This window comes from Triturus cristatus, chromosome 2_1, assembly GCF_964204655.1.
Source record: "Triturus cristatus chromosome 2_1, aTriCri1.1, whole genome shotgun sequence".
Lineage (NCBI taxonomy): Eukaryota > Metazoa > Chordata > Amphibia > Caudata > Salamandridae > Triturus > Triturus cristatus.
The window spans coordinates 273845915-273870867 of NC_140581.1; the positions used below are offsets into that span (position 1 = coordinate 273845915).

The window sequence follows — 24953 nt, forward strand, 5'->3', positions numbered from 1 at the left end:
CAGAGCGTTAGTTACTGGCAATTGAGTGGACAATGAATGACATAATTACCGGCTTATTGAATGGCATGTGGTACTGCGTCCACTCACTCAGCATACTTTCTGTAAATTCCGACAATCACAAAAACACGCTTGTGGCCGGTCCTTTGGTTAAAAAAAATTAGACCTTTGTTTATCTGCGCTGAAAAGGAGTAGCTCTCCTTCTGAAAAAAAATCGTAAAACATGGTTATTTGCTAAGTGAGCATCTTGTTCCTGAATCTCATGGGGCCAAAACGTTCCATTTGGAGTAATAGATGGCTTTATGCTTCTTCATTATTCATTCGCTAGTTCCTATCCCCCTTGCTGGACAGGAACTGATGAATGTATGCACCCATGTGGGGAAAAAAGGGCAGGATTGACTAACAGAGCAATATGAATACTGCGGGTGCACAAAACTCCAAATACAAAGCTACATACTTACCCTTTGGTGATGCATTACCTTTATGTGGACAAGGGGAGGAGACCGGAGACTACCATTTATAACATAAAGTAGTACTTTTTGTTTTCAGCAATGGTACTGGGTCCCCTAAGGGCTGTCCCTTTCTGATGTAGGGCTATCCCTAAAACAGGCAAGAGTTACTTGTTTAACTCGCAGTGTCCCTGGTCCGTTGCTTCTCTCGTTTGTTGTGGGGCATCGCCTCTGACTTGGCACAGTCTGTTTAGCCTTGCAGAGGTTCCCTTGTCTGGCGCAGTCTCCCTCATCTGGTGGAAACGCCCTCGTATAGTGTTTACTCCAGCCTGGTGATCTCCCCCTTCTGGTAAAAGGTGCCTTTTTAAAATATGCCAAGTTTTAATGCATAGCTCCGTCGAGGTCGGCTCAGTGTACTGGCATTACTGGAAAAAATAAATGTATGAAATTTCTTCAAATTTCCTCTTCTAGTACTGGATTATGGCTGATAATGCCCTCTGTAGGTCGAGCCTGAGCGGCATGCTGTACTGTATTCACGTATGGCTTTGAAGCTCCGTACATATTTTTCATTGGCTTGTGTCATTGTCCTTTGTAAGTGCTGGCTTCCAATTCGTTAATAGGCTTGTCAGTCCATTCTTTGTACCACCTTGTCGTCTTATGTAACCTCCCAAGAGGACTGGCCCTTTTACTTCTGATGTTACGAGGTATGTCTTATTTAGTCTGTAAGCACTATTTTCTTTCATGAGTTTCATGAGTTTCTCTTCCTGCAGGCAGGACATGCTTTCCTGCAACATTCCGCGTGCCATGCATGATTTCACTTTAAGCAGCCCGGGACAATGGCGATCACTTCTTGGAAGTGAAATAGGTCTGGCATTTACAAGAGTTTGAGCTATTGGCATTGTAAATGACAATGCCGTTTATGTATGTGTTAATTATCAAAACAGATAAATAAAATGCAATGTCATTTACAATGCCAATAGCTTAAACTCTCGTAAACGCGAGACCTATTGCATTGTAAATGCTTGTTTGATTTGCCTATAACTTTTAACCCCCATGGATGGCATTGCATCGAATTTGGCAATCGCTTGGCATAGTCGGCTAAAGTGCGACATGCTCATTTTCCCAACACATTTGGGCAGTGGGGGAAAAGTGTAAAGTATGATTTGAAAAGCCGTTCTTCTATTTTGCCTGCTATTGGAAATTTAGCTTGATCCTGCATCCCAAACTGCTGGACGGATTTACACAAAAATAGGCATTCAAGAAGAAATTGACTCAAGCTGTGCTTTTATTGGTTTGGTGCAAATATTTTCTGCAGCTTTAGAGATATAAGCATTTAGAAAAATTCGAGCAAGCTTTAAGGGGTTACCAATTTTGAATATCTATAGAAATCCAGAACCGAAAAAACAAACAAAAGTAATCTGATGTGAGGAGGGAACGTTTTTGCAGGAGAAAAATTGAAAAAATGATTCAAGTTAAATGATTAGCTACTGTAATTTTTCTTGCTGCATTTATTTCTGGGTGCAGGGTGTGGCCTTTGTCTTTCAGAAAAAAATGAAAAAGCCATTATTGGTCATTTGGCACTTCTCGACATCCATGACAAAGTAAGGGGGGCCTCCATGGAACAGGAAAAACGTTCCTGTTTTTAAAGAATTGTCCTGTACTACATGAGACAACCCCCCCCCCCCCCCACCCCCAAAAAAAGGTAAATCCATTATTTGTTGCACACACTGCCCAGGGGTTGCCACCATCTAAGGGAATCACAGCAAGATTGGTTAGTACAAACCATAAAGCTATGCTACTCTCGACGTAAAATCGTTTAAAAAATAAAAATAAAGTCATGGACACGTTCTACAGAGAGACTTTCACTATCCTGCGGTAATGCCTTTTTCAATGTTATATATATGACCTGGAATCTTAGTGATCGCTACACGTTTACCAGAAATTATGTGGACATACACTCAAGAATGGCTTGGGTAGGAAAGAGGCTATCTGAAAGAGACACGTTAGTGTTAGATTCCTTACCTTAGAATATCCCCAGGCGTCGGACTGGATCCCGAACGTTTTTTGTAGCAGTACCCCTGCGCATCAGGTGGCGCCGTGCGGCTCCGCATCAGTCACTGGCGTCGTAATCGTAATTTTGTCTCCCCCCTTTTTTTTTTTTCTCCTGGTGCACGTAGGGATGCCTGGATTAAAGTCCTGTGGGGCCTGCAGTCGTAATATGTCAGTGGCGGACCCCCATGATGTTTGCCTTTACTGCCTGGAGACCAACCACGACTCCCGGGCCTGCCGGGATTGTTGGGCCATGGCCCCGAAGGCTTTGAGGGAGCGGCGCCGGAAGCTGCTGGAGGTCCGGCACTCGTCCCAACGCCGCTCCAGGTCCCGTTCCCGGGACCGCTCGCGGTGCCGCAGCCATCGCTCCTCGGGCTCCAAGTCTTCGCCCTCGGATTCCGGTAAGCGACGACATAAAAAGAAGTCGAAGCGTGTTCGCTCTCTGACGTACCCCCGTCGATCCTCTGATGCGGACGAGGGGGACAGGGGTTCTGCCCCTGAGGCTCCCTTGGGGCCTGGGAGTTCCGTGGCCTACCCGCCTTACCCGGGTCCGTCGGCTACTCCAGAACAGGTGCAAGAGTTTCTTGCCACCATGGACCGCCTTATTAGGCCTTGGGCTCCCGCCGTGCGCCTTCGGGCCCCGCGGTCTCGTGTCCAGATCCTGTTGGCCTGTCGGCGCCGCCGGCGTATCCAGCTTCAGCACCACAGGATCCTACGCCATTGGCTCCGGCCCTGGCACCACGAGGTCCGGGCCTGCCGGCGTCGCAGTTGGTGCAGTTCGTTCCGCCCTTGCCCCGGTTCCAGGACCATTTTGTTCCTGCTTGGGATCCGCATTGGGACACCCCGCCAGCCGGGGTTGGGCCGGTGCCATTCACTACGCTGTTTGTCCCTTCTCAGCTCTACCGCCGCGGCCGGTTCCTCCTGCTATGGAGGTGGAGGATGACTGGGAGGGGTCCGAGGACCCTCTTGCCCATCAGTGTGACTCCGAGCAGGACTGGGTGGACGATCTGGAGGATGCCGGCAACTTCGATGTCTCTTCTGACCCGGAGTTTGCCTCTCCCCCGCCTACAATGGAGGAGGGCGCTTCCTACACGATGGTGCTCCATCGGGCTGCTGAGGTCCTCAACCTCTATCTTTGTAGGAGAGTAGGATCTGCACTTATGTTGCCCCCACTTTTTTTCTGATGTATACACTGGTTTCTGGCTATAGTCTGGCTGGGACCCTGCTAATCAGGGCCCCAGCCTCTCTGTTCTCTCTAAACAACTTGGAGTGCATATTAAATGCACTAGTGATTGGATACTGTGGTACATTATGAGCCCCTAGTATATGGTACCTTGGGTACCTAGGGCGTAGGTACGTTACAGGCCTACCAGGGGCTGAAGCATGTATTATGCCACCCCTGGGCAGCAGACTAAATCTGACACCACAGGCCTGCTACTGCAGCCTGGGTGAGGTAGTGTTAGCACTCCTCACTGAGGTATAGGTTCCCTATATCTCACCTTACACACACACACAAACTTATCAGTCACCCCTAAGGCAGGCCCTACCAATCCTGAGGGCAGGGTGCTTGGTTTCCATGTGAGGGGGTGCCTCTGCCTGAGCAGGGCCCCTCTGCAGCTCTGAGTCTATTCTCTGTAGCTGGTTGTGGATGCGGTTAAACCATATACTCTTACGTGCATTATAACCTCGCGGCAAATGCTAACTCTGGGATGGCTGCATCAAAACATGTCGTGTTTGGTGTCAAACGCTTTGGAATCATACCCCCACACCAGTAACTGGGGTGGGAGTATGATCCCACCCTTCTAGAGGGATAGACATGTACCTAATGTGGAAACATGGTAGAATCCTGAAAGAGCCCTGGCATCACAAAATGGTTGCCATCAGCACAGACACTGGGCTGCCCTCCTGCTGCTGACCGAAACTCAGTGGAGGAGGCCTAACAATAGGCATCCTGTCAGAGGGAGGTGTCCCCACCTTCCAGACAGGATTTAGTGTATTGGGGCTGGGTGAGTGCACTCCAAGAGTGCTTTGAAGTCCTGCACTGGGGGAGCAGTAGGCTCCCTGTGCATATGCCAGCTCAGACCATTTCAGGGGCTACCTGCCCCTGCTCTGGCGCGAAACTGGACAAAGGGAAGTGGGTATAACCACCCACTCCCCTGACCCTCCCATAGGAGAGGTCATAGAGCTAGTCCCTCCCTTTCTTTTAGTATAAGATAGGGAACCCTTGCCATTGCAAACTAGATATCCCTGGACGACGCTCTGAAGAATCCTGGACCTTAGACGTTCCACTACCTTTGGAAGACTGAAGAATCTCCCTTGGGGTCAAGGAGTGACTCCCCTGCTTGGCAGGCACCAAAACTTTGAACCAACGGTCGCAAACTTTCCCGCCGGAGTCCGAAGTCCCTGCAGCCCCGGAAGTGGATTTAATGACTTCTCGACGGCCATCGTGAGTCCCCAGCGTAGCTGAGGCGAGTGAACCCCACGAGTGACGAGGAATAGCAATACCCGGGTACCGGGCACTATTTTCGAGTGCAATCCCTTCACGACGTTCTACGAACTTGTGCATTGGACCACGTGTGGTCCAAGCCTCCCGCAGGATTTCCCCCAAAGATCAGAGGCCTACCTCGTCCCGAGTGACCGTGGGCTCCTGTGAAGTGAATCCTCCCGAGGCATTTTCGCAATCCCTTGCCAGTTGGCTTGTTGGTCCTCTGAAGATTTTTCTACAGAACCAAAGGGCTCCCCTGGTTGCTCCAGGCCTGCCCTGACTTACCCTTGCTGGGTGAGTCCCTCAGACCTTGCTGGTCTGCACACGCTGACTTTCTTCACTTTGCACGAGACTTGCTGTTGCCAAGGCTTGTTGGCTCCAATCCAGTTGCCGACACCTCAGTAAGCTGCAGACTTTGTGGCACACGCCGAATCCAGCTCCTGGTTGTCGACGACGTCTCCTGGACCTCGTGGCTGAAGAGTCTAGACACCCGTGATCACCTTAAATCACCCGACGACTGTGGGCATCCATCTTCCTGGGCCCCGGTCACTGGCAAGTGACTTTGAAAAGTGTCTCCTCTGTTTTCAGGTCTTCTTTCTTCTGAATCCATCCTTGGATTCCACCGGACACTTCTTCTGTCTTCACAAGCAGCAAGTCTTCTTTGGCTCCCATTGAAAACGACGCTGCGACCCGACACCAAAAGACACCTATGCACCCGGCTTCCCTGGGTGAGTTAACTCGTGCACTCCGGTGCTCTTGTGTGTGTTGGCTCTAGAACTACTTACCCTGTAAGTGACTTGCTTGTAGACTCTCCCGAAGTATCCTAAAACTTTAAAATTCCAACCGCGACTTGCTCCATTGAAGTTAATTGGGATCCGCAGCTGTGTTCTCACACTGCATGCATCTCCCGTGGGTCCTTGATTTACCTGCCTTGGGTGGATTAGTGAGGCCCCAGCGCTTCTGAAGACCTTAGACCTTCTCCCTTCTCAAGTCGTTCTTCTTGTACCTCTTTTTTAGTATTTGGTCTGGTACGCCCCTAGGGCCCCAGCCATATAAGTGCTTAATTTGTTGTGAAGTGTTGATTTGTGCATATGTCCTTGACTTCTAATCTCAAAGAGATTAGTAGAGTATGTTAGAAATAAATAAATACATATATATTTTATATATATACACCTGTGGTGTCCTTTCATTTAGTGATTCAAGAGATTATACGGTAAAACAAGCTGCTTTACATTCCTCAGAGACTTAGCCTGAAGGCTGCTCTCCACAGCTACCACTAGGATAGCTTTCTTTAAAAGGTTGTCTTAAACATATCTACCATAAGAGTCGAATTGGACTGGTGCAAGGTGGCTCCTTTAACTAGTGTCCAGCATATGCCAGGCCAACTTTTCACAATCTTCCTACAGTGGCCCTCAAAACTAACCTCCTCACCGAGGTGCTCCAGACGGCGTCTTCTTCGTCGGAGCCACTGCTTCCCTTCAATGACTCCCTCACCGACGTCGTGTTGGGCACTTTGTCGCGATCGGCCACAGGGGCCCCTGTGGGTAAGAATGTCGCCAGGCGTCACCGCCCGGCGCCTAGTGACCCCGCGTTTCTGACCACTCATCCCACGCCTTAGTCAGGTCATCCAGGCCTCGATGTCGCAGTGTGCTTTTCCCATGGCTTTGCCGGATAAGGACTCTAAGAAGCTGGAAAAATTCGGTAAGGGGTTGTTCTCTTCAGCCAGCTTGGGGCTGCGGTCGGTGAACACCGCCTGCTTATTGGGCTGCTATTCCCACGCGGTGTGGGATACTGTTGCTCAGGTGTTTGTTCAGTGTCCTGAGGAGGTCCAGGCTGTACTTTCCCAGGCGGTTGCTGAGGGTAAGGCTGCGGCTAAGTTCGCCATTCGGTGTGGTTTGGACACCGCTGGCTTGTTGGGCAGGGCGATTTCTACGACTGTGGCGCTGTGTCGCCACGCCTGGTTGCGATCTACTGGGTTCTCGCCAAATGTCCAGAGCTCGCTCATGGATATGCCCTTTGATGCCACTCGCCTGTTTGGAATAAGGCCGAAAGTGCTCTGGAGCGTTAAGGACTCGCGGGCCATGGTCAAGTTCTTGGTTCTTTCCGCGGGGACCCCTGCCACTCCTGGTTTTCGTTACTTTTGTGGCCAAGGCAGGGGCACTAAGGCACGTTCCTTCAGCAAGCCTGTGCAGAACCAGCCTCAGTGCGGACGCGTCTTCCGCAGGGGCGGGTCTGGGAAACAGCGTGGGGGGCAGTCCACCTCCGCTGCTTTTACCTCCAAAGCTTCCTAATCCGAGCTTCGTGGAGCACCCCATGCCAGTGGGTGGCAGGATCCGCCACCACCTCCCCCCACTGGCGTGATCTCACTTCGGACAAGTGGGTGTTGCAGATCATCTGCAGAGGTTACTCTCTTCCCTTTCAGTCCTCCCCTCCAGCCATGCCACCTCGGTGCCACTGCATGTCGGGGGATCACTTGGTACTTCTCCAGCAGAAAGTCACGGCCCTCTTGACCAAGGGGGGCCATCGAGTGCGTTCCTGGGCCGGAAGTAGGGAGTGGTGGTGGTTCTCACTACTTTCTGGTCCCCAAGAAGGACAAAGGGGGCCATCTTGGAACTCCAGAACGTCAATCGCTTCCTCCTGGCTGCCCTCGAACCTGGAGACTGGATGATAGCGTTGCAGACTTGCAGGACGCATATTTTCACATCCCCTTCCTGCCGGCCCACTGGCGTTAACTGCAGTTCATGGTAGGCCAGGAGCATTTTCACTTTGCCGTGCTCCCCTTCGGCCTTGCCAGCGCCCCTCGGGTGTTCACGAAGGTGATGGCGGTGGTAGCAGCTCACCTGCGCAGGTCGGGGGTGTCAGTCTTCCCTTACCTCGACGACTGGTTGTTGAAGGCGGGCTCGCCCCAGGCAGTCGTCAACCACCTTCAGACTACGGCTGACCTCCTGCATTTGCTGGGGTTCTCCTTCAACGTGCCGAAGTCGCACCTGAGTGCCTCTCAGGAGCTCCCCTTCATCGGAGCGGTTCTGGATTTGATGCTGTTTCGGGTTTATCCTCCCGAGCAGCGAGTCCGGGATATTCAGGCTATGAATCCGATTTTGCAGCCTCTGTCCTGGGTTTCAGTCAGGATGACCCTCCGGCTTCTGGGCCTGATGGCCTCCTGCTGGTGACACATGCCAGATGGCATATGTGGGTTCTGCAGTGGGACCTGAAGCTCCAGTGGGCGCATCATCAGGGCAACCTGTCCGATCATGTCCAGGTATCGGAGGGCACTGCACGGCAATTGCGGGAGTGGCTTCCTTCCCCAACCGGAGCACACAGTGGTGATGGATGCGTCCCTCCTGGGATGGGGAGGCCACTTGGGAGAGGCGGAGATCAGAGGCCTTTGGTCTCCGGCAGAGTCCCTGCTCCATATCAACCTTTTGGAGCTGCGGGCGATCCGACTTGCACTGAAGGCATTCCTTCCCTCTGTCCGGGGAAGTGTGGTGCAGGTGTTCACGGACGGCACCACCGCCATGTGGTATTGCAACAAACAGGGCGGGTGGGGTCCTGGACCCTATGTCAGGAGGCTCTGCGCCTCTGGACATGGCTGGAACATCAAGGCATTTCCCTGGTGGTTCAACACCTGGCAGGTTGTCTGAACGCCAGGGCGGACAACTCAGCTGCCCGTGCTTGATCGATCACGAATGGCGTCTGAACTCGGACGTGGTGCAAGACCTCTTTCTGCAGTGGGGAAAGCCTTGGTTCAATCTATTCGACACCGAAGAGAACGCACAATGTCATCAGTTCTGCGCGTTGGAATTTCCAAGGCGGCACTCGTTCGGCGGCGCTTTTCGTCGCGAGTGGACTTGTTGTCTATTGTACGCCTTTACGCCTATACCACTTCTGCCTAGAGTGCTGAAGAAGAGTCGGCGCGACCGGGCCCAAGTCATCCTTGTGGCTCCGGATTGGGCACGAAGATACTGGTATCCCGAGCTACTCAGCATGGCGCTCGATCCCCTGATCTGTCTGCCTCTTCGGGAGGATCTTCTGTCGCAGCAGCAGGGGACGGTCCTCTACCCAAACCTGTCCAGCCTCCACCTCCATGCGTGGAGATTGAGCTGCGACAGTTGACAGCTTTCGATCTTCCTCCTGAAGTCTGTGATGTCGTTCTGGCAGCCAGGCCTCCCTCCACTAAAACGGTATACGCCTGCAGGTGGAGCAAGTTTGTGGAATGGTGCACAGCTGTGGATCCCCTTTCCGCCCCTCTTTCTGAAGTCCTTCTGTTCCTTCTTTCTTTGGCCCAGCAGGGCTTTGCTCTGGGCACTCTCAAAGGTTATCTTTCAGCCGTCTCCGCCTTTTTGAGGCTTCCAGATCAGCCTTCTCTCTTTAAGTCCCCGGTTGTTAACCGTTTCCTTAAAGGCACTACGCACACGTTTCCTCCCGTGCCGTTCATCATGCCCCAATGGGACTTGAATCTTGTTTTGACCTATCAGATGTGCGCTCCTTTCGAGCCCCTTCATACCTGTCCTTTGCGTCGTCTTACTCTTACGGAGGCTTTCCTGGTCGCTATCACTTCTGCCAGAAGAGTGAGTGAGCTCCAGGCTCTTTCATCCAAACCTACTTTCCTTTCTGTTCATCCGGACAAGGTGGTGTTAAGGATCCGTCCTTCTTTTTTGCCAAAGGTGGTCACGCCCTTCCACATGGGACAGACCATCACTTTGCCTACCTTCTTTCCCCCTCCGCATCCTTCGCGGGAGGAAGAGAGACTCCACCGTCTGGACCCAAAACGTGCGCTCGATTTCTATCTTTAGCGTACACAGCAGTTCTGGGTGGATGACCAGCTCTTTGTTGGCTACGTGGGTGCCAAAAAAGGTCGGGCTGTGCACAAACAGATCATCTCTCGGTGGGTCGTTCTGTGCATCAAAGCATGTTACTCCTGTGGGGCTGCGTGCCCATTCTACCAGGGCAACTGCAGCCACTTCTGCCTTGGGACGTGGCATCCCTTGCAGGACATTTGTCAGGCAGCTACGTGGGCCTCGCTGCAAACGTTTACCAAGCATTACTGCCTTGACAGTCCGGTCCGGAGAGACTGCTTCTTTGGCCGTTCTGTTCTCCGTGACCTTCTGGTGTAATCTTTTCGCAGACCCACCACCGGGGTTGGTATTGCAGGGGTATCTATTCTAAGGTAAGGAATCTATCACTAACGTATCTCTTTCAGATGCACAAGTTACTACTTGTGTAACGATAGATCTGTAAGAGACGTTAGTGATAGATTCCTTACCGCCCCACTCATCCTCCCCGTTCTGCGAACTGATTCTAGGGTTACAATTTTTTTTTTTGTGCACACATCTTTTAAACATTTTAAGATCACGAGGGAAATACCTGATGTTGCGAGGTTTCTTTCTCTGAGCCACACTTCCGGGTTCGCTTCCCCGGTCCACTGCGGGTCCTAATCCCGATTTTGTGGAGTTAAGCCTTTTCTGGCCAATTGAGGGTTGGCGGTCTAGTCCCCACCCTCACTTGCCCATTAATGGGCATGCGGAGCGTGCAGCGGGCGCACCGACGGCGCGCCAAAGGCAAGCCCGTCTGCTCCAGGACGTCACCAGGAGCCAGAGACCCGGATCAATTTTATGTCAAAACTATGTCAACCATGGCCCCCCCTCCCATGCAAACACAGTATACCAGACAAGAGCTAATTAATTTACAGACCAATGTAACACCCACTTGTCGAACAGAAATCTGGCCTTACCCAGAAGGTCCGTTTTCCTGCCGAGTATGGCGATTTTAGGCAAACTATGTCTCTCCTGGTCAGGCTATCAACACTTCCGTGGATAACTCACGGAAGGGGTGGAAAAATCTGTGGTGCAATATTCGATCGCTGCCCAAACACTCCGTTGAGATATGGGACCTAGTGTCCTCGGTTCAACCTGATTTGGGCTTTCTAACCGAAACCTGGCTCAAACCCCACTCTGTGCCTGCTATAGCGTTAGGCATACCGGAGGGGTATACAATGATTAGACTGGACAGAACTATGAAGACAGGGGGTGGAATTGCCATTGTGCATAAAGATGGAATCAATGTCTCAGTCCTAGCCCAACGTGGCGATGCTACTATGGAGATGTTGGTCTTTAGGATAGATTCCTCCATGCAGGCTTGCTGGAAAGGGCGTTAATTTATCGTCCCCCAGGACCCCTAGCTGATTTCTCTCTACAATTGGTTGAACTATTAGCCCTGTATGTGAATGCGTGCAATAACTTTCTACTCTTAGGAGATTTCAATATCCGTAGTGAATGTCTCTCCAACTCAGATGCACAGACTCATTTGGCTGACCTATCCCTTTTAGGCCTATCCCAGCTTAATGAAGGCCCGACCCACATAGCTGGTCATACTTTGGATATTATATTTTCAAATTCTTCTACGATTCAGTGCGAACCCCCCCCAACAACTTACTTGGTCTGATCATTCAGTCATTGAATTTTTTATTCAGGACCCTACAGATCTCAAAATACCTAAACCAGCTACATTTTATACTCGCAGTCAGTGGCAGAAAGTCTCAGCGGAAAACTTTCAAACTGTTTTTTTGAGGCCTCAAAATTCTGCATCGGACAATATTGAGGAAGCACTATCCAAATATAACAGGCAGTGTGGTTCTCGACTCAATTGCGAGTTCAAAAACAACTTTGCAGGAAGTTGGAGAGACTCTGGCGTGCTTCTCATAATGAGGCGGACAGAGATCGGTTCCTTTCAACTCTGTCCAGCTATCATAAAAATAGCACAGAAAACCCATATAACAGCTCGGTTAGCCCAGGCCGGCAACTCTTCTAAAACCCTGCACCAGATTCTTCAGTCCTTCATTAACCCCAAGGCATGTGAAAGCTTAGAGGCCCCCTCCCAACTACTGTGTAATGATATTGCTCTCTATTTTGCACAAAAGATAGAGCTTATCTATGGAAAAATTACCGCAACAGGAAGCCTGCAGCAGATCCCTAGGACCAATTGAATCTAACAAACGCTCAGTTGTTAGAGAACTTCCTCGCAATTACAGAGGTTGAATTACTGATCCACAAGATAAAGTCTGGGTCCCCTTCTGACCATATTCCAGCTAAAGTCATTCCGTCTTTAGCTCAACATCTGTCTCCCTCGGTGCAATATCTTATTAATCTCTCGCTAACGGAGGGCCATGTACCGCTGGAGTTGAAGGTTGCTCAGGTTAGACCCATTCGCAAGAGCACTAAAACACCATCGACGGATCATCTCTAACCTCCGTCCTATTTCACTCCTCCCGTTCCTGAGCAAACTAATGGAAAAACATGTCAGTACCCACCTTTCCAACTATGTCGAACTGACAGGATGTTTAGATCCTTCCCAGTCCGGTTTTAGGCCCAAATTCAGCATCGAATCAGCATTACTAGCGGTCACAGATAACATCAGGATGACCCTAGATAAAGGCCACTCTATGATTCTGGTGCTGTTGGACCTATCCGCAGCGTTCGACACAGTTTCCCACAGTATTCTGATTAAAAGGTTGGAAGAGGTTGGGCTAAGAAAATCAGCCTTACAATGGATGAGGAGCTTTCTGTCTGATCGCTCCCAGATTGTCAACCTAGGCCCGTATCGCTCGGCCCCTATAGAATTGACCAAGGGAGTACCCCCAGGGCTCATGTCTGAGTCCTACATTATTCAACATCTATATTGCTCCCTTGGCCAATCTTCTGAGGACACATGGGTTCATTCCCATACCATATGCTGACGATACCCAGTTACTCTTTGAATTAGATAAATTCACCCCGGCGGTACGGCTAGCCTTCTCCAATGGGATGAGAGCCATATCACACTGGATTAAGAATAATTTCCTCCAGTGTAATGTGTGGCAATATAAGAGATAATGCTCTTTGGAGAGGCCCCCCTCCTATGGACCCCAGATTGGTGGCCGACTGACCTAGGTCCCCATCCCGCTCCCAAGTTTCCAGTAAAAAATCTGGGTATCCATCTAGTTCAAGCCCTCCGTCTGAAGGAGCATGCTGCTCAGACAGCTGGTTCCTGTTTTCATGTAATAGGCCTTCTCCATCAAGTTTTCCCCCTGCTTCCGGACTCCACCTGGAAAACTAGTCCAGGCGCTGGTATTAAGTCATCTGGACTACTGGAACAGCCTGCTGGTCTCTGCTAATGATGCCTCACTCAGCAGACTGCAGGTAGTTCAGAACATTGCGGCGCTGTTGATCCTTAATGTCCCCTCTACGACCCCTTCTCGCCGTCTTCTCATGAAGCTGCATTGGCACCCTATCCGCCAACGGGTCAAATTAAAAAATCTGCTGCACCAATTATAAGGCACTGCTTAACTTGGGCCCATCCTATCTTTCCGAGAAATTCATGCCCTATGTACCATCAAGATCCCTCCGCTCGAGTGCTAAATACCTTCTGCTGGTGTCTCGAGTAAGTAAGGCAAGACTAGGAGGAAGAGCTCTTTCCCATCTTGGACCTTGTTACTGGAACGAACTCCCCTTGTCCTTGAGACAGTGTCTAGATCACTTGCAATTCAGGAAGTTGCTTAAGACCACCCTTTTCTGCGCCTGTTAAACTCTGCTGGAGTTGCTTCACACCCTCAGTCTGCTCTAAGCGCAGAGATACTCTTTCGGGAGTCGATTCTAGCGCTATATAAACAAATAAATAAGGTAATTCCCCTTTCAGGGCCCTAGTTTCATGGCACCAGTGGTCAGTTTCTTGCATGGCTCTGCGTTCCTGGCGCGGAAAGTCGTGTACAGAACTGACGTCGGCGCGCATGGGTGGTGCCTAAGTAGTCTCTGTGACGTCATCTCGGTGCTTACGCCGCCAGTGAGGGCTGTGGAGCCGCACGACGCCACCTACTGACGCGCAGGGGTACTGCTACAAAAAGCCCAACTTCACCAAATATCAAATTATGAATAATCATGCAAATCTAGAAGAACATAGAGCTGAAAAACAGTGTTTACAAGTAAGTTCCTGGTTTCATTTCTCAGTGTAAAGAGTATTTTACAGGTTTGCATGAGTTCAGATCATGGCTGACAGTTTTGCAGCGTGAATCTTTTCTGGATTCTCATGCTGTTCATTATTCCGCCATCTAGTGGTTGGGTGCAGAATTGTTCTATTTCTTTTTTGTTTTTTTTCTCTCTATTGGTGGACAATACCACCATTTGTCCTCCTGTGACGGCGTGCTTCCTCCGGAAGCTCCCACCTTTGGATGCCATCTTCAGATTCCCGTTGGGTCTGGATTGATATGGTAGGAGCTCCAGAGATTTGGAGAGAAGAATCAACAAAAATATTTGAAACTTATACAAAGCAGCGATAAAAGCCTTTTCGACGTACCGGACTACTATCAGACGAGCTGGAGTGCGCCAAAAAGCGGAAAAGTACGGAACGTTGGCATGGAAAATGCGCATGCAGAGGGGTTCCTTGTGCACGGTAATGGACAAGACCCCTTTCAATTTCTGTAAGAATTGTCATCAATATGCTCAAAGGCCAGCATCCAGTCTGCAGCCTTTGCCTGCCACTGGAACACTGAAGTGAAGATTGCAATGCGTGCTCTGCTCTCACCCCAAAGACCTTGAGGGTAAGAGAGACCGAGAAGGGCCAACTGCAACATGCAGAGCCAAGGGCCTGCACTGTCGCTTTGAGATCTGGGCGAAGAGGACAACGTCGCCGAAGGCCCTGAAGTCGACGAGGACACAGACGTCCCAGTCGTAGAGGTTGAGAAGAAGACGTCGAAGGAGGTAAGAGCTGTCGACCTCAGACAGGAGGAGACACGAAAAAATGTCTCAAAGACCTCGAAAGGAGCTTCAGTGTCACAACAGTCGATGCCCGCAGCCACATCCAAAGAGAACCAATCCATCAGATCCTTCGACAAGGACTCTGACTGCGAAAACTCTTGAAATCAAAGACGTTGAAAGATGGTCACGAAAAAGACGACTCGACTTTGAAACGAGAGAGGTCAAAACAGACTTCGACCGTGTCGACATCGAGCACGAAGAGAGAGGCTGAGGGTCTTGACGCCGAAACACACGCGTCAGAGCTCGAGCAAAAGAAAGAGGCTAGAAGCTGAAATAGCAAATATTTTGCAACGCTAAAAAGAATTGAACGACAGCTTGAAGCAATTCAAGATACTGCCGAAACCATCAACCGAAGTGGAGAAACAGGTCGAAAAATTGCAGACGCCGACAACTCCCGAACTCTTCGAGTATGATGAAGGAGACGAGGCACTAACTTATGTGGGCTAGGCGATTTTGGAGGCTGAAACCTAAAATGGCAGGATCTCGACGTGAATCATCAGAAGAAGCGGTAGACACACATCCTTCGAGGCCTTCACCACCAGATGACATTGGGATGTACAACCAAGTCCTAAAAAGGGCAGCAGACAGATATGGAGTGCAACTGGAAGAAGAGCCACAATCAAGTTTTCTACTAGAGACTTTACTGCCTACACAATCAAGGAGGCAGTTTCTACCCATGCTACCAAGTGTATTGGATCAAAGGAAGGAGGCATTTAAAGACCCTGCCACTTGCAAAGCAGTTACACCAAGAGGTGAGTAAAAAATACAAGCATTCCTCAAAGGACCCATTGTACTTCAAGGGGTTGGTGCCAGCTGACTCAATCATTACGTCTACAGCCAGGAAAAGGGCCAATGTACCAACAAATGTTGGACCACCACCAGAAAAGGAGAGCAATAGAATGGACCTTTTGGGGAGAATGGTCGAAAGGAGTGAAGCAATTCAATGGCGCGTTGCAAATTCAAATGCATTGATAAACACAAGCATATCCGCATTGGGTAGAGGTAGGAGAACTACTAAAGCACTTGCCTGCAAGTTCCAAAGAAGGACAAACCACTTAGTGGAAGAGGGAAATAACATGGAAAACACATGTTTAAAATCTTCTCTAGACGCCACAGAGACTTCTAGCAGACAGATGATGATCGGCATTACTGAAAGAAGACATACGTATCAGGTTTCAAGCCAGAGGTGCAGAATAACATAGTAAACTCAGCGTTCAATGGGGAATAGCTGTTTTGTAGCGTTGTAGATGAGAAGCTGAACCAACTGAAAAAACACTATGAAACAGCAAGGTCCATGGGTGCACAACAGTTTAGGGGCACGCGTAGAGGCACACCCTCAAGGAGACCAGCAGGCAGAGGTAACCATCAACCCTCACGCCAAACATACCAGCAAACTTACCAAGGAGTAAGCCAGGGCCAACAAGGGCAGCAACAAAATGAGCAGTTCCAACAGGGAAGACAATCCTGCCGAGGAAACCCTCGGGGAAGAGGGCAAACGCAGAGAGGAGGACAGCAGACCACAGCAAAGTGACTGCATTTAAAGAGTGGCCCGCTTAGCAAAAACAGCTATGAGTGCACCCCCAAACACTCGACAGAAAAAAAGAATTCATCCTTTAAACAAACAGTTCCTTCAACATTCTACACCAGTAGGAAGCAGGTTAAAATACTTCCTCCACAAATAGAGAGATATCACGTCAGACAAATGGATATCAAACATAATACATTACGGTTACTGCATAGAACTGACAAAGCAACCTCCAAACAAAACCAAAACATTCAGAAAAAGAATTATCCCAATTACTCGAGGAGGTGCAAGAACTTCAATCCAAAGAGGCCATAGAAGAAGTACCACAAAAGGAAAGGAACTATTGCATTTACTCAACGTACTTCCTAATTCCAAAAATAGACAGAACATTGCGTCCAATACTAGACCTAAGGTTTCTCAACAAATTCATAAAGATACAGATTCAAAATGACAACGTTGCAAGAGGTGATACCTCAATTGCAAAAAGACTACATGGCAACCACAGACTTAAAGGATGCATACTTGCACATTCCAATAAACAGAAAACACAAAAATATATTAAGGTTTGTAGTCAACAAAACACTCTACCAATTCAAAGTGCGAGCATTTGGCCTAAAATCAGCACCAAGAGTGTTCACAAAATGCCTAGCGGCAGTAGCCGCTCATCTAAGAAGGTAGGAGATTCATGTATACCCGTACCTAGACTACTGGTTGATAAGAGCAAGCTCATACAGTCTCTGCAAACCGCATTCACAACAAGTGATAGAGACACTGGTTCGACTCTGATTCTCAATACACTGGGACAAGTAGTCACCAGAGCAACAGAAGGTGTTCTTAGGAGCACAGATGAACACTATAGTAGGGAAGGTCTTCCCGCGTGAGAAAAGAACATTGGCACTGCTGCAACAGACACATCTGTACCACAAGGAGCAAGCCCTGACAGTGAGGACAGTTGGGAAAATTCTAGGAATGATGGCTTCATGCCTTCATTTAGCACCCAACATTCGCTTGCACATGAGACCGTTCCAGGAATGGCTTCAAGAACAATGGTCACGAGCAACAGGGAGTTGGGAGGATCTAGTGGCTATCACGCAAACAGTTCATCAGGAGATTTCATGGTGGACCAAAACAAACCTAGCACAAGGAAGACTTTTCACACAACCAACTCCTACAGTGACCATAACAGATGCTTCCCAAATAGGATGTGCATATGAACAGCATCAAGGTAATAGGGTTATGGACACAGGAGGATGCGATAAAACACATCAATTTCCTGGAGCTCAAAACAGTGTTCCTAGCCTTTAAAGCTTTTCAGAAGGAGCTTTACAGAAATAAGCTGTTACTGCAAACAGATAACACAACCACCATGTTTCACATAAATAAGCAAGGAGAAACAGCCTTTAGCACTCAACGCTAGCTCAACAACTATGGAAATGGGCAATCCCAAGGAACATAGACATAATATCAGTACATTTGCCACGGAAGGACAATGTAGAGGCAGACAGACTGAGCAGGCAGACGTCCGCATCCCATTAATGGGAACTGAATCAATCAGAACTACACAAAATATTCAGGAAACGGGTCACTCCACAAATAGACCTATTTGCAACTCACCACAATGCATCCAGACAACCTTGCAAGGAGTCCTTAGGAAATGCGCTGTGGGTAGACTGGTCAGGTATATTTGCTTACTCTTTTCCTCCGATACCATTTCTCCACAAAGTGATCAACAAATGCAAGAGCAGCCAATTGACCATGATTCTCTTTGCACCACAGTGGGCCAGACAAACATGGTTCTCAGATAATGGAGATAACACATGGAACAGTGCACAGGTTTCCAAAAAGAAAGGACCTATTAAAAAAGCAAAACGGAAGGGTACTTCACCCAGAACCCGAAAGCCTAAGTCTAGCTGCATGGCTCCTGAGTAGTTAAAATTTGCACACCTCAAACTACAAGACAGCACAATGGCAGTACTAAGAGAAACAAGAAAACCTACAACAAGAAAATGTTACACAGCAAAATGGAAGAGATACTCTCAATAGTGCCTGAAAGAAAACCTCTCAAAGATCACAAGGGAGAGGACAGTTCTAAAATACCCGACACATTTCCTACAAAGTAATCTAAGCTATACCTCATTAAAGATACACCTTGCAGTAATTGTAGCCTATACAAGAGGAGTAACCGGGAAAAGTTTTTTTTTTTTTCACGTCCCAAGTAGTCAAAAGGTTCCTGGAAGGAGCAGAAAGGGTAGCACCTCCAAAAAGGGTACCAGCACCCATATGGAACTTAAATATGTTACTGGCTCAGCGGATGAAGGCACCGTTCCAACCACTGCACAAAGCAACACTACAAATGCTCACGCTAAAGACAGCATTTCTAGTTGCAATTACATCTCTACGTCGAGTTAGTGAATTACAAACACTACAGGAACCTTACTTCCAATTACATAATGACAGGATTGTCATGAGAACAGATCCACAGTTTATGCCAAAGGTGGTATCAAAATTCCACATAAACCAAACTATACAGATTCCAAGTATCTTCCAGAATCCAAAAACACATGCTGAAAAAGCTTTGCACACTCTTGACGCTAGAAGAGCAGTCATGTATTACATTGAAAGGACAAAAGAATATAGAAAGACAAAGCAATTATTTGTATCTTTTGCTAACAGCTTCCTAGGACGACCTGTTACCAAGACCACCATTGCAAGATGTATAGCTCAGGCCATACCGTTATGCCACAAACAAGCAGGACAGACATTACAAGGAGCACCAGGGGCTTACTCAACCAGGAAGAAAGGAGCAACAGTCGCATTTCTAGCAAATACTCCAATTCAAGACATTTGCTTGGCTGCAACATGGTCTTGAGTGCACACGTTCACGAAACATTATTGTGTAGACAGTCAGATGAATAAAGAAGCACAAGTAGCACAAAGGGTCTTACAAAATATATTTACCAATCAGCGCTCATCTTCCACTCAGCCACCACAAGACTAGCATACTGGACAAAATCTATGCACAGAATGTAAAACGTATAGTTTCTTACCTGTTGGTATAGTTTTACAGCACGAAGAATTTTCTGGATTAAATAGCGAACCCACCCTCCTCCACCAGAAAGATGAGACCAGAGGAGGGAGAGAAGGAATTAAAAAAAGAGTCCGAAGATGGCGACCAAAGGTCTGTCATAGGAGGACACCAAATGGTGGCATGTTGACGCCCACCAACAAAACAAACAAAAAAACACATAAAAAGAGAAGAAATGCAACGATTCCGGACCCAACCACTAGATGACGGAATAATGCACAGCATGTGAATCCAGAAAATCCTTTAAGCTGCAAAACTACACCGATAGGTAAGAAACTATACGTTACGAGTGAGGAAGCACTTTTCACCGAGTATTTTGGATCAGACATTATTTACTAGTATGTTTCTGCAGTTCCCTTTACAAAATCAACCAATAAAACAAACTAGCTGAGAGTCTGTACCTTCTGAAAGTGGAAATGGTGAAACCAGTGTGATTAAATAATACACACATTATCAAATCAGTGCACAGCCTTCTCCTAAATTAGTCTTTCCAGAAGATGTAAGCCATTGGTCTTGCACACCATTGCTAAATTGCTCTGTTTGGAAATGGTAAACATATATTTAGGTGTTACTTTAGCAATGGGGGGAAAAGTAGTAAACGGTGTATCTGTACTTTATAGATTTGAGGTGCATTGGACCTTGTGTTAAAAAAAAAAAATAACTGCAAAAGGTTAGTCTTGTCTGATCGCCTTTGCTTTTACACTGCTTTGTGGTTTTCTGATAAGGCGTTTATTTTGACTGAACTAATAGTTTGTTTCCTGTGCTAGGATGTTGTCATTGCATACATCATTACAGTAATATTTCTGTTTAACCCTGAAGTGTGTTTTCTTCGAAAATAGTTATGACATGTATTAATTTGGTCTGGCTGTGCTGCCATACTTCTGTACCCTGTTTGATTTAATTAACTACTTTCTTCAGTGTTTTAAAATAATGAACCAGTTGAACAGTTCCGAAGTGAAGAACTAACATTACATGGCGATAGAACTTTTCTTTTTCAAATCCAGAGTTTGATACCATTGAATAATGCAACAGTAGACCTATTGTGTTTAATGTGTAGGCTAAACATTTTAACATTTTTTTTTTTTTTAATAGTTTTAAACCAGTTGCCTCTTCCATCACCTTTACCTGCTACAACTACAAAGAGTCTTCTATTCAATGGACGCATAGCAGAAGAAGTGAGCTGCCTCTTGGCATGTAGAGATGAAAATCTGGTCTCGCAGCTCGTGCACAGTCTCAATCAGATCTCCACCGACTGCATGTATGTACTTCCCTTGTACGTAATCTTCAAAATAAATTTAGTGCATCTGAGTTTTGTTGTAATTTGTACGATCAACTACAGTAGTTGAAATGATCATTGCCTTTAAGCTCTGTACAGATTCAACTTCTTGTGTAACATTATCAAGCACACTTTATTTTACTTCATGCTTTATTTAGCCATTTTAGATCACCACGATCCTTTATCTGCAGTCATGTTTTTTTATGTGGGATAACATACCGCCCGCCCCCCCCCCCCCGCCGTACATTATAAAGCTATTGCAGGTCAATAAAGAGGTTAGATTTAGATGAATTTGTTTAAAACAAGTGTCTTTATTTTAATAAGTCGCTCTGTAGTGCAGGATGTTGAAACATGCGAAGAGTGTCTTTTCTGTAACTATCTTTCTGCTTATCACTTTCCCTCCAGGAAAACAAATCCGAAGGAAAAGCCACGTTTCGTGATTGTGTGTTTTTTTTTTTTTTTTTTTTTTAAATAAGTGCAGCGTTAATTATGCTTCGTGTTCTGCCTTTCAGCTTGGCTGCTGGCAGCAGGCATCGTGACATCCTACCTCCCCAGAAATAAGTTTTTATAGTTAAGCGCCTATATAATTTCTTTATTTCTTGTGACTGGGTGAGTCATATGTTGCCTGTAGTAAGGAAATTAGAGACTGGCTTTTATACCGTGTTTGCAGGCTCCCATGCATTATAATGCTATCTTTTTGGTATTCCCAGAAAGGAAGCCAGACTAAAACGCTGACATCATTGTGCATTCACTCGTTTTTGTTACTGTGTATTGCTGCTGTCCTGGCTTTTGAGGGAGTCTCTTATTCTGTGTTGCGAAAACCAACTGCTGTTCAAGTTGGAAGCAAACTGTATTCCGTCATAACTTGATGAATGTTGCCTGGCATAGCCAAGACACAGTATTTTGAATTCCTTTTACGTTTTACACATGCCGATTTAATAAGTAAAGCTGTCTGCAACACATGTATTTGTTGCCATATTATGGTCTTTCCCATTTGCATTATCCTTGTTCTTATGAATAGAGATCACCTTTGAAAAATACCTGGAAATAATTACATACAGAATTATGCAAATGTTTTGAACCTGCCCTTTTTATCTTGAACATATTTTGAGACTGCAGAAGACTCCCTTTGGGATTTATAGTATAGAATGTGCACATTTATGATGACTTAAACTGTATGATTTCCAACTTTTACTTTACATAATTTACTTTAAAAAAAAAAATGCATACGCAGGCAACCTCAGATCTGTTTTGGCCTAGTCATTGAGGTATAACGCGAGTCTTGTGGTGCATTGAGCACGTGGACCTCTGTTTGCCATAACCTACACTGATGTCAGGTGCAACAAATAACAAAGTGATAAGAGGTAATGCTTGGAATTATCTCAGCCTTGTATTGCTCAAGGCTGCATTCCAGTTCACTGTTTTTCACCAATTATGCCTCTGTAGGCAGTGACCATCTAAGTATATAAATCAGCCAGACCATCTCCCTAAGGGGTATCACAGGAGACTGATGGGCTTCAATCTGGGTGAGAAGAGGTAGGGTTGGGAAACGATGCTGCAGCAAGTCACTTGTTGTAGACCTCTAAAGTTTTATTAACTACTCCGATGGTTACCACTGTAATTTCAGACCTCAGTAAAAGTGGTAGTGTTGAGGCGCATTCTCTTTGATCTTAAACTGAAGTTGGCTTGGACTTTTTTTTTCTCTGATCTATAGGATTGGTAGATGGATTGATTTTCAGATGGTGGTGTTCTGAGCTTTTGGGGTCTAGGTTTAGCTTCTTCAGATGGTGTAGTCATCCCTACGTTAGGGCAAATGGGAATGGAACTTGGACGAAAGATGCTTTGATGATGATCCTTGATCTTGAATAGATTGTATACATTGTGACAAATTGTTTACTTTCTCAGTGTACAATTTAGAGCAGTTGTTCCCAAACATTTGACTCATGAAGTCCCCCATTGAGTCATTACTAAAAGCCGGGGACCCCCTAGCAATCTGTTCTATTTAAATTTCAAACATTAAAACAGTAATTCGCAAAAAATACACAAACAAGAACACACCAAACAAATACTCTATTTACTAAAGATTTTATTATTTTGTATTGAAATAAATTGCAAAATTGAAAAGTTTTGATGGGAAGGTTGCTGCTGCATCTCGGCGACTAACTTTTCAATGGAAATGCACTCTACGCGGGCATCAACAAGTCCCTAGTCCGCAAACTCCAGACAATACAGAACACCACCGCCAGACTCGTCCTCGGCATCCCTGGCACGAACACATCGGCGAACACCTACGAAGACTCCACTGGCTCCCCGTGGAGAAAAGAGGCACATTCAAAATCCTCACTCACGCCCACAAATGCCTACACAACAACTGACCCAAATACCTCAACGACAGAATCAACTTCCACGTACCCAAAAGAAACCTCCGATCTTCCAACCTCGCACTGGCCGAAACCCCGCGCATCCACAGAGCCAGATCAGGAGGAAAATCTATCTCTCACATTGCAGCCAAGACCTGGAACGAGCTACCGGCAGACATCCGACTCGCCCCCTCCCTGAACACCTTCAGGAAGACTCAAGACCTGGCTCTTCGGCTAACAGATCTGCGGACACCCTGCACCCCCGCCCCTTCCCCCCCCAGCACCTTGAGACCCTCACAGGTGAGTGGCGCGCTTACATTTCTCCTGATTGATGTTTGCTTTTATTTTGCGGTACAAGGCTCCTGCTCGGGCCCGACTGGAAACCCAAAGCAGCCCTGGCAAATGTCAGACCAGTCCTCGTATGGTGCACGCCAAGTGCAGCGAGTGAGCCTGACCATTATAAAGGGGGCCGGGGGGGGGGGGGGGGGGCTTCCCCCCTCCCCCCCCCCCCCCAACCCCCAGAATTAGGGGGAAAATGGGGCATTCTACACCACATTTGTCATGATAGTTCTTATATGTTAAATTGTATTAGCTTTTAAAGCATAGCAATTGATAACTTTACTGTGCACCAGGATGCAACAATCTTTGTTGGGGCTCTTCAATGATTCCTTCTCTATCACCCTCCAACAGTGCCTCTTACCTCTCCATCGTCACTCCGTCACATGCATTTCATTTGTTTTACAGCACCTCTCGTGCCAGTGTAGGGTGTCGGAGCACTTAACATCTCACCCACATACAGAGACAATGAATCATACATGTGTAAATCAGTGGATGTAAAATGTTACCTAAGGCATAGGGGAGCACAAGGTGTAGCATTTACATGTCATCCATACTGGTAGGCATTTAAATGCTTGATCTGGAGAAGCCTAAACTCAGGATTCAGAACATAATACAGTGGTTGGTGTTAAATTTACTAAGAATTTATTTCTACCCACAGATTTTTTTTTTTTCTTTTTTTTTTTTCTTTAAGCATCAGGATAATAAAAGACTGGGAAAATGCATAACTTACTATCTTGTATCATGCAACTTGCATGCAGTTCTTTGGCAGTTTATAGCTCACTGTGCAAAATTACGATTGTAACTTATGAACTGCGAATTCATGGAATCTCTGTGGAAAAAGTAGTAACCCACTGAGCTATGTACATAAAATATACATATTTTTTTAAATGCATGGTACATGTTCTTTGCAGCAGGCATATTAATCCTATGTGCTACATTAGATGAGTCCAAGCTGCCACTGGACAAATTTCAAATCTCTTTAGTAGGTACATTTGGAGTTATCTTGACACTTTTATTGTTGCCCAAAAACTGCTGATTATACAAGGAACTTTGCAGTGCTTTTAAAACTGCAGCCTGCGGACCCCTGGGAATGTCATGGACCCCTGGGGGTCCGTGGACTATAGTTTGGGAACAAATGATTTGTGGGTTGAAAACTCATGGTTTGTACCTTTTTGTTTCTTGCAGTAGCAAGGTACTCAGTAGGCTGGTGCAAATTGCAACCATGACTCAACTACATTGTAGAATCCGATAGATTTATTGGGTAAATAGGCCATCTCAGTTAGCAAAATCCTAGTTAGTAATACACTACCTTGTCTGCATAGATTCTGTGGGAGAATGATTTATGCCCTATTGCAGACAATGGGTGGAAGTTTTAGTTCTGGGTGCTGAGGATGAGATGATGCCCCAGGTTGTGGCCACACCAGTGTTGATCTAACCAGAGCAACTCATGTGTTCCTTGTGGTATAGATTGCTAAGTTGGTCACCATTGTGTTGGACTGTCATTGTCCATTTTATTGTATGGTCAATAAAAATATTTGCAAACAGAAAAAAAAAAAGTGGGACTTTGACTGTATGACCATATGTAAATACTAGCGGCGAAGTC

The 24953-nt window shown here is 47.0% G+C and overlaps 1 protein-coding gene across 16 annotated transcripts in view; it reads left to right on the plus strand.

Annotated features, from left to right (window-relative positions):
• NIPBL (NIPBL cohesin loading factor) overlaps positions 1-24953 on the plus strand; it is a 1722939-nt gene that overhangs the window by 140348 nt on the left and 1557638 nt on the right. For 8 of the 16 annotated variants that reach the window (XM_085631078.1, XM_085631074.1, XM_085631061.1 and 5 more), the window contains exon 3: positions 20468-20648. In XM_085631078.1, coding sequence (XP_085487204.1) covers positions 20468-20648 — 181 coding nt within the window. The remainder of the gene's footprint in view (positions 1-20467; positions 20649-24953) is intronic. The other 8 variants (XM_085631072.1, XM_085631066.1, XM_085631079.1 and 5 more) reach the window with 1 other exon arrangement.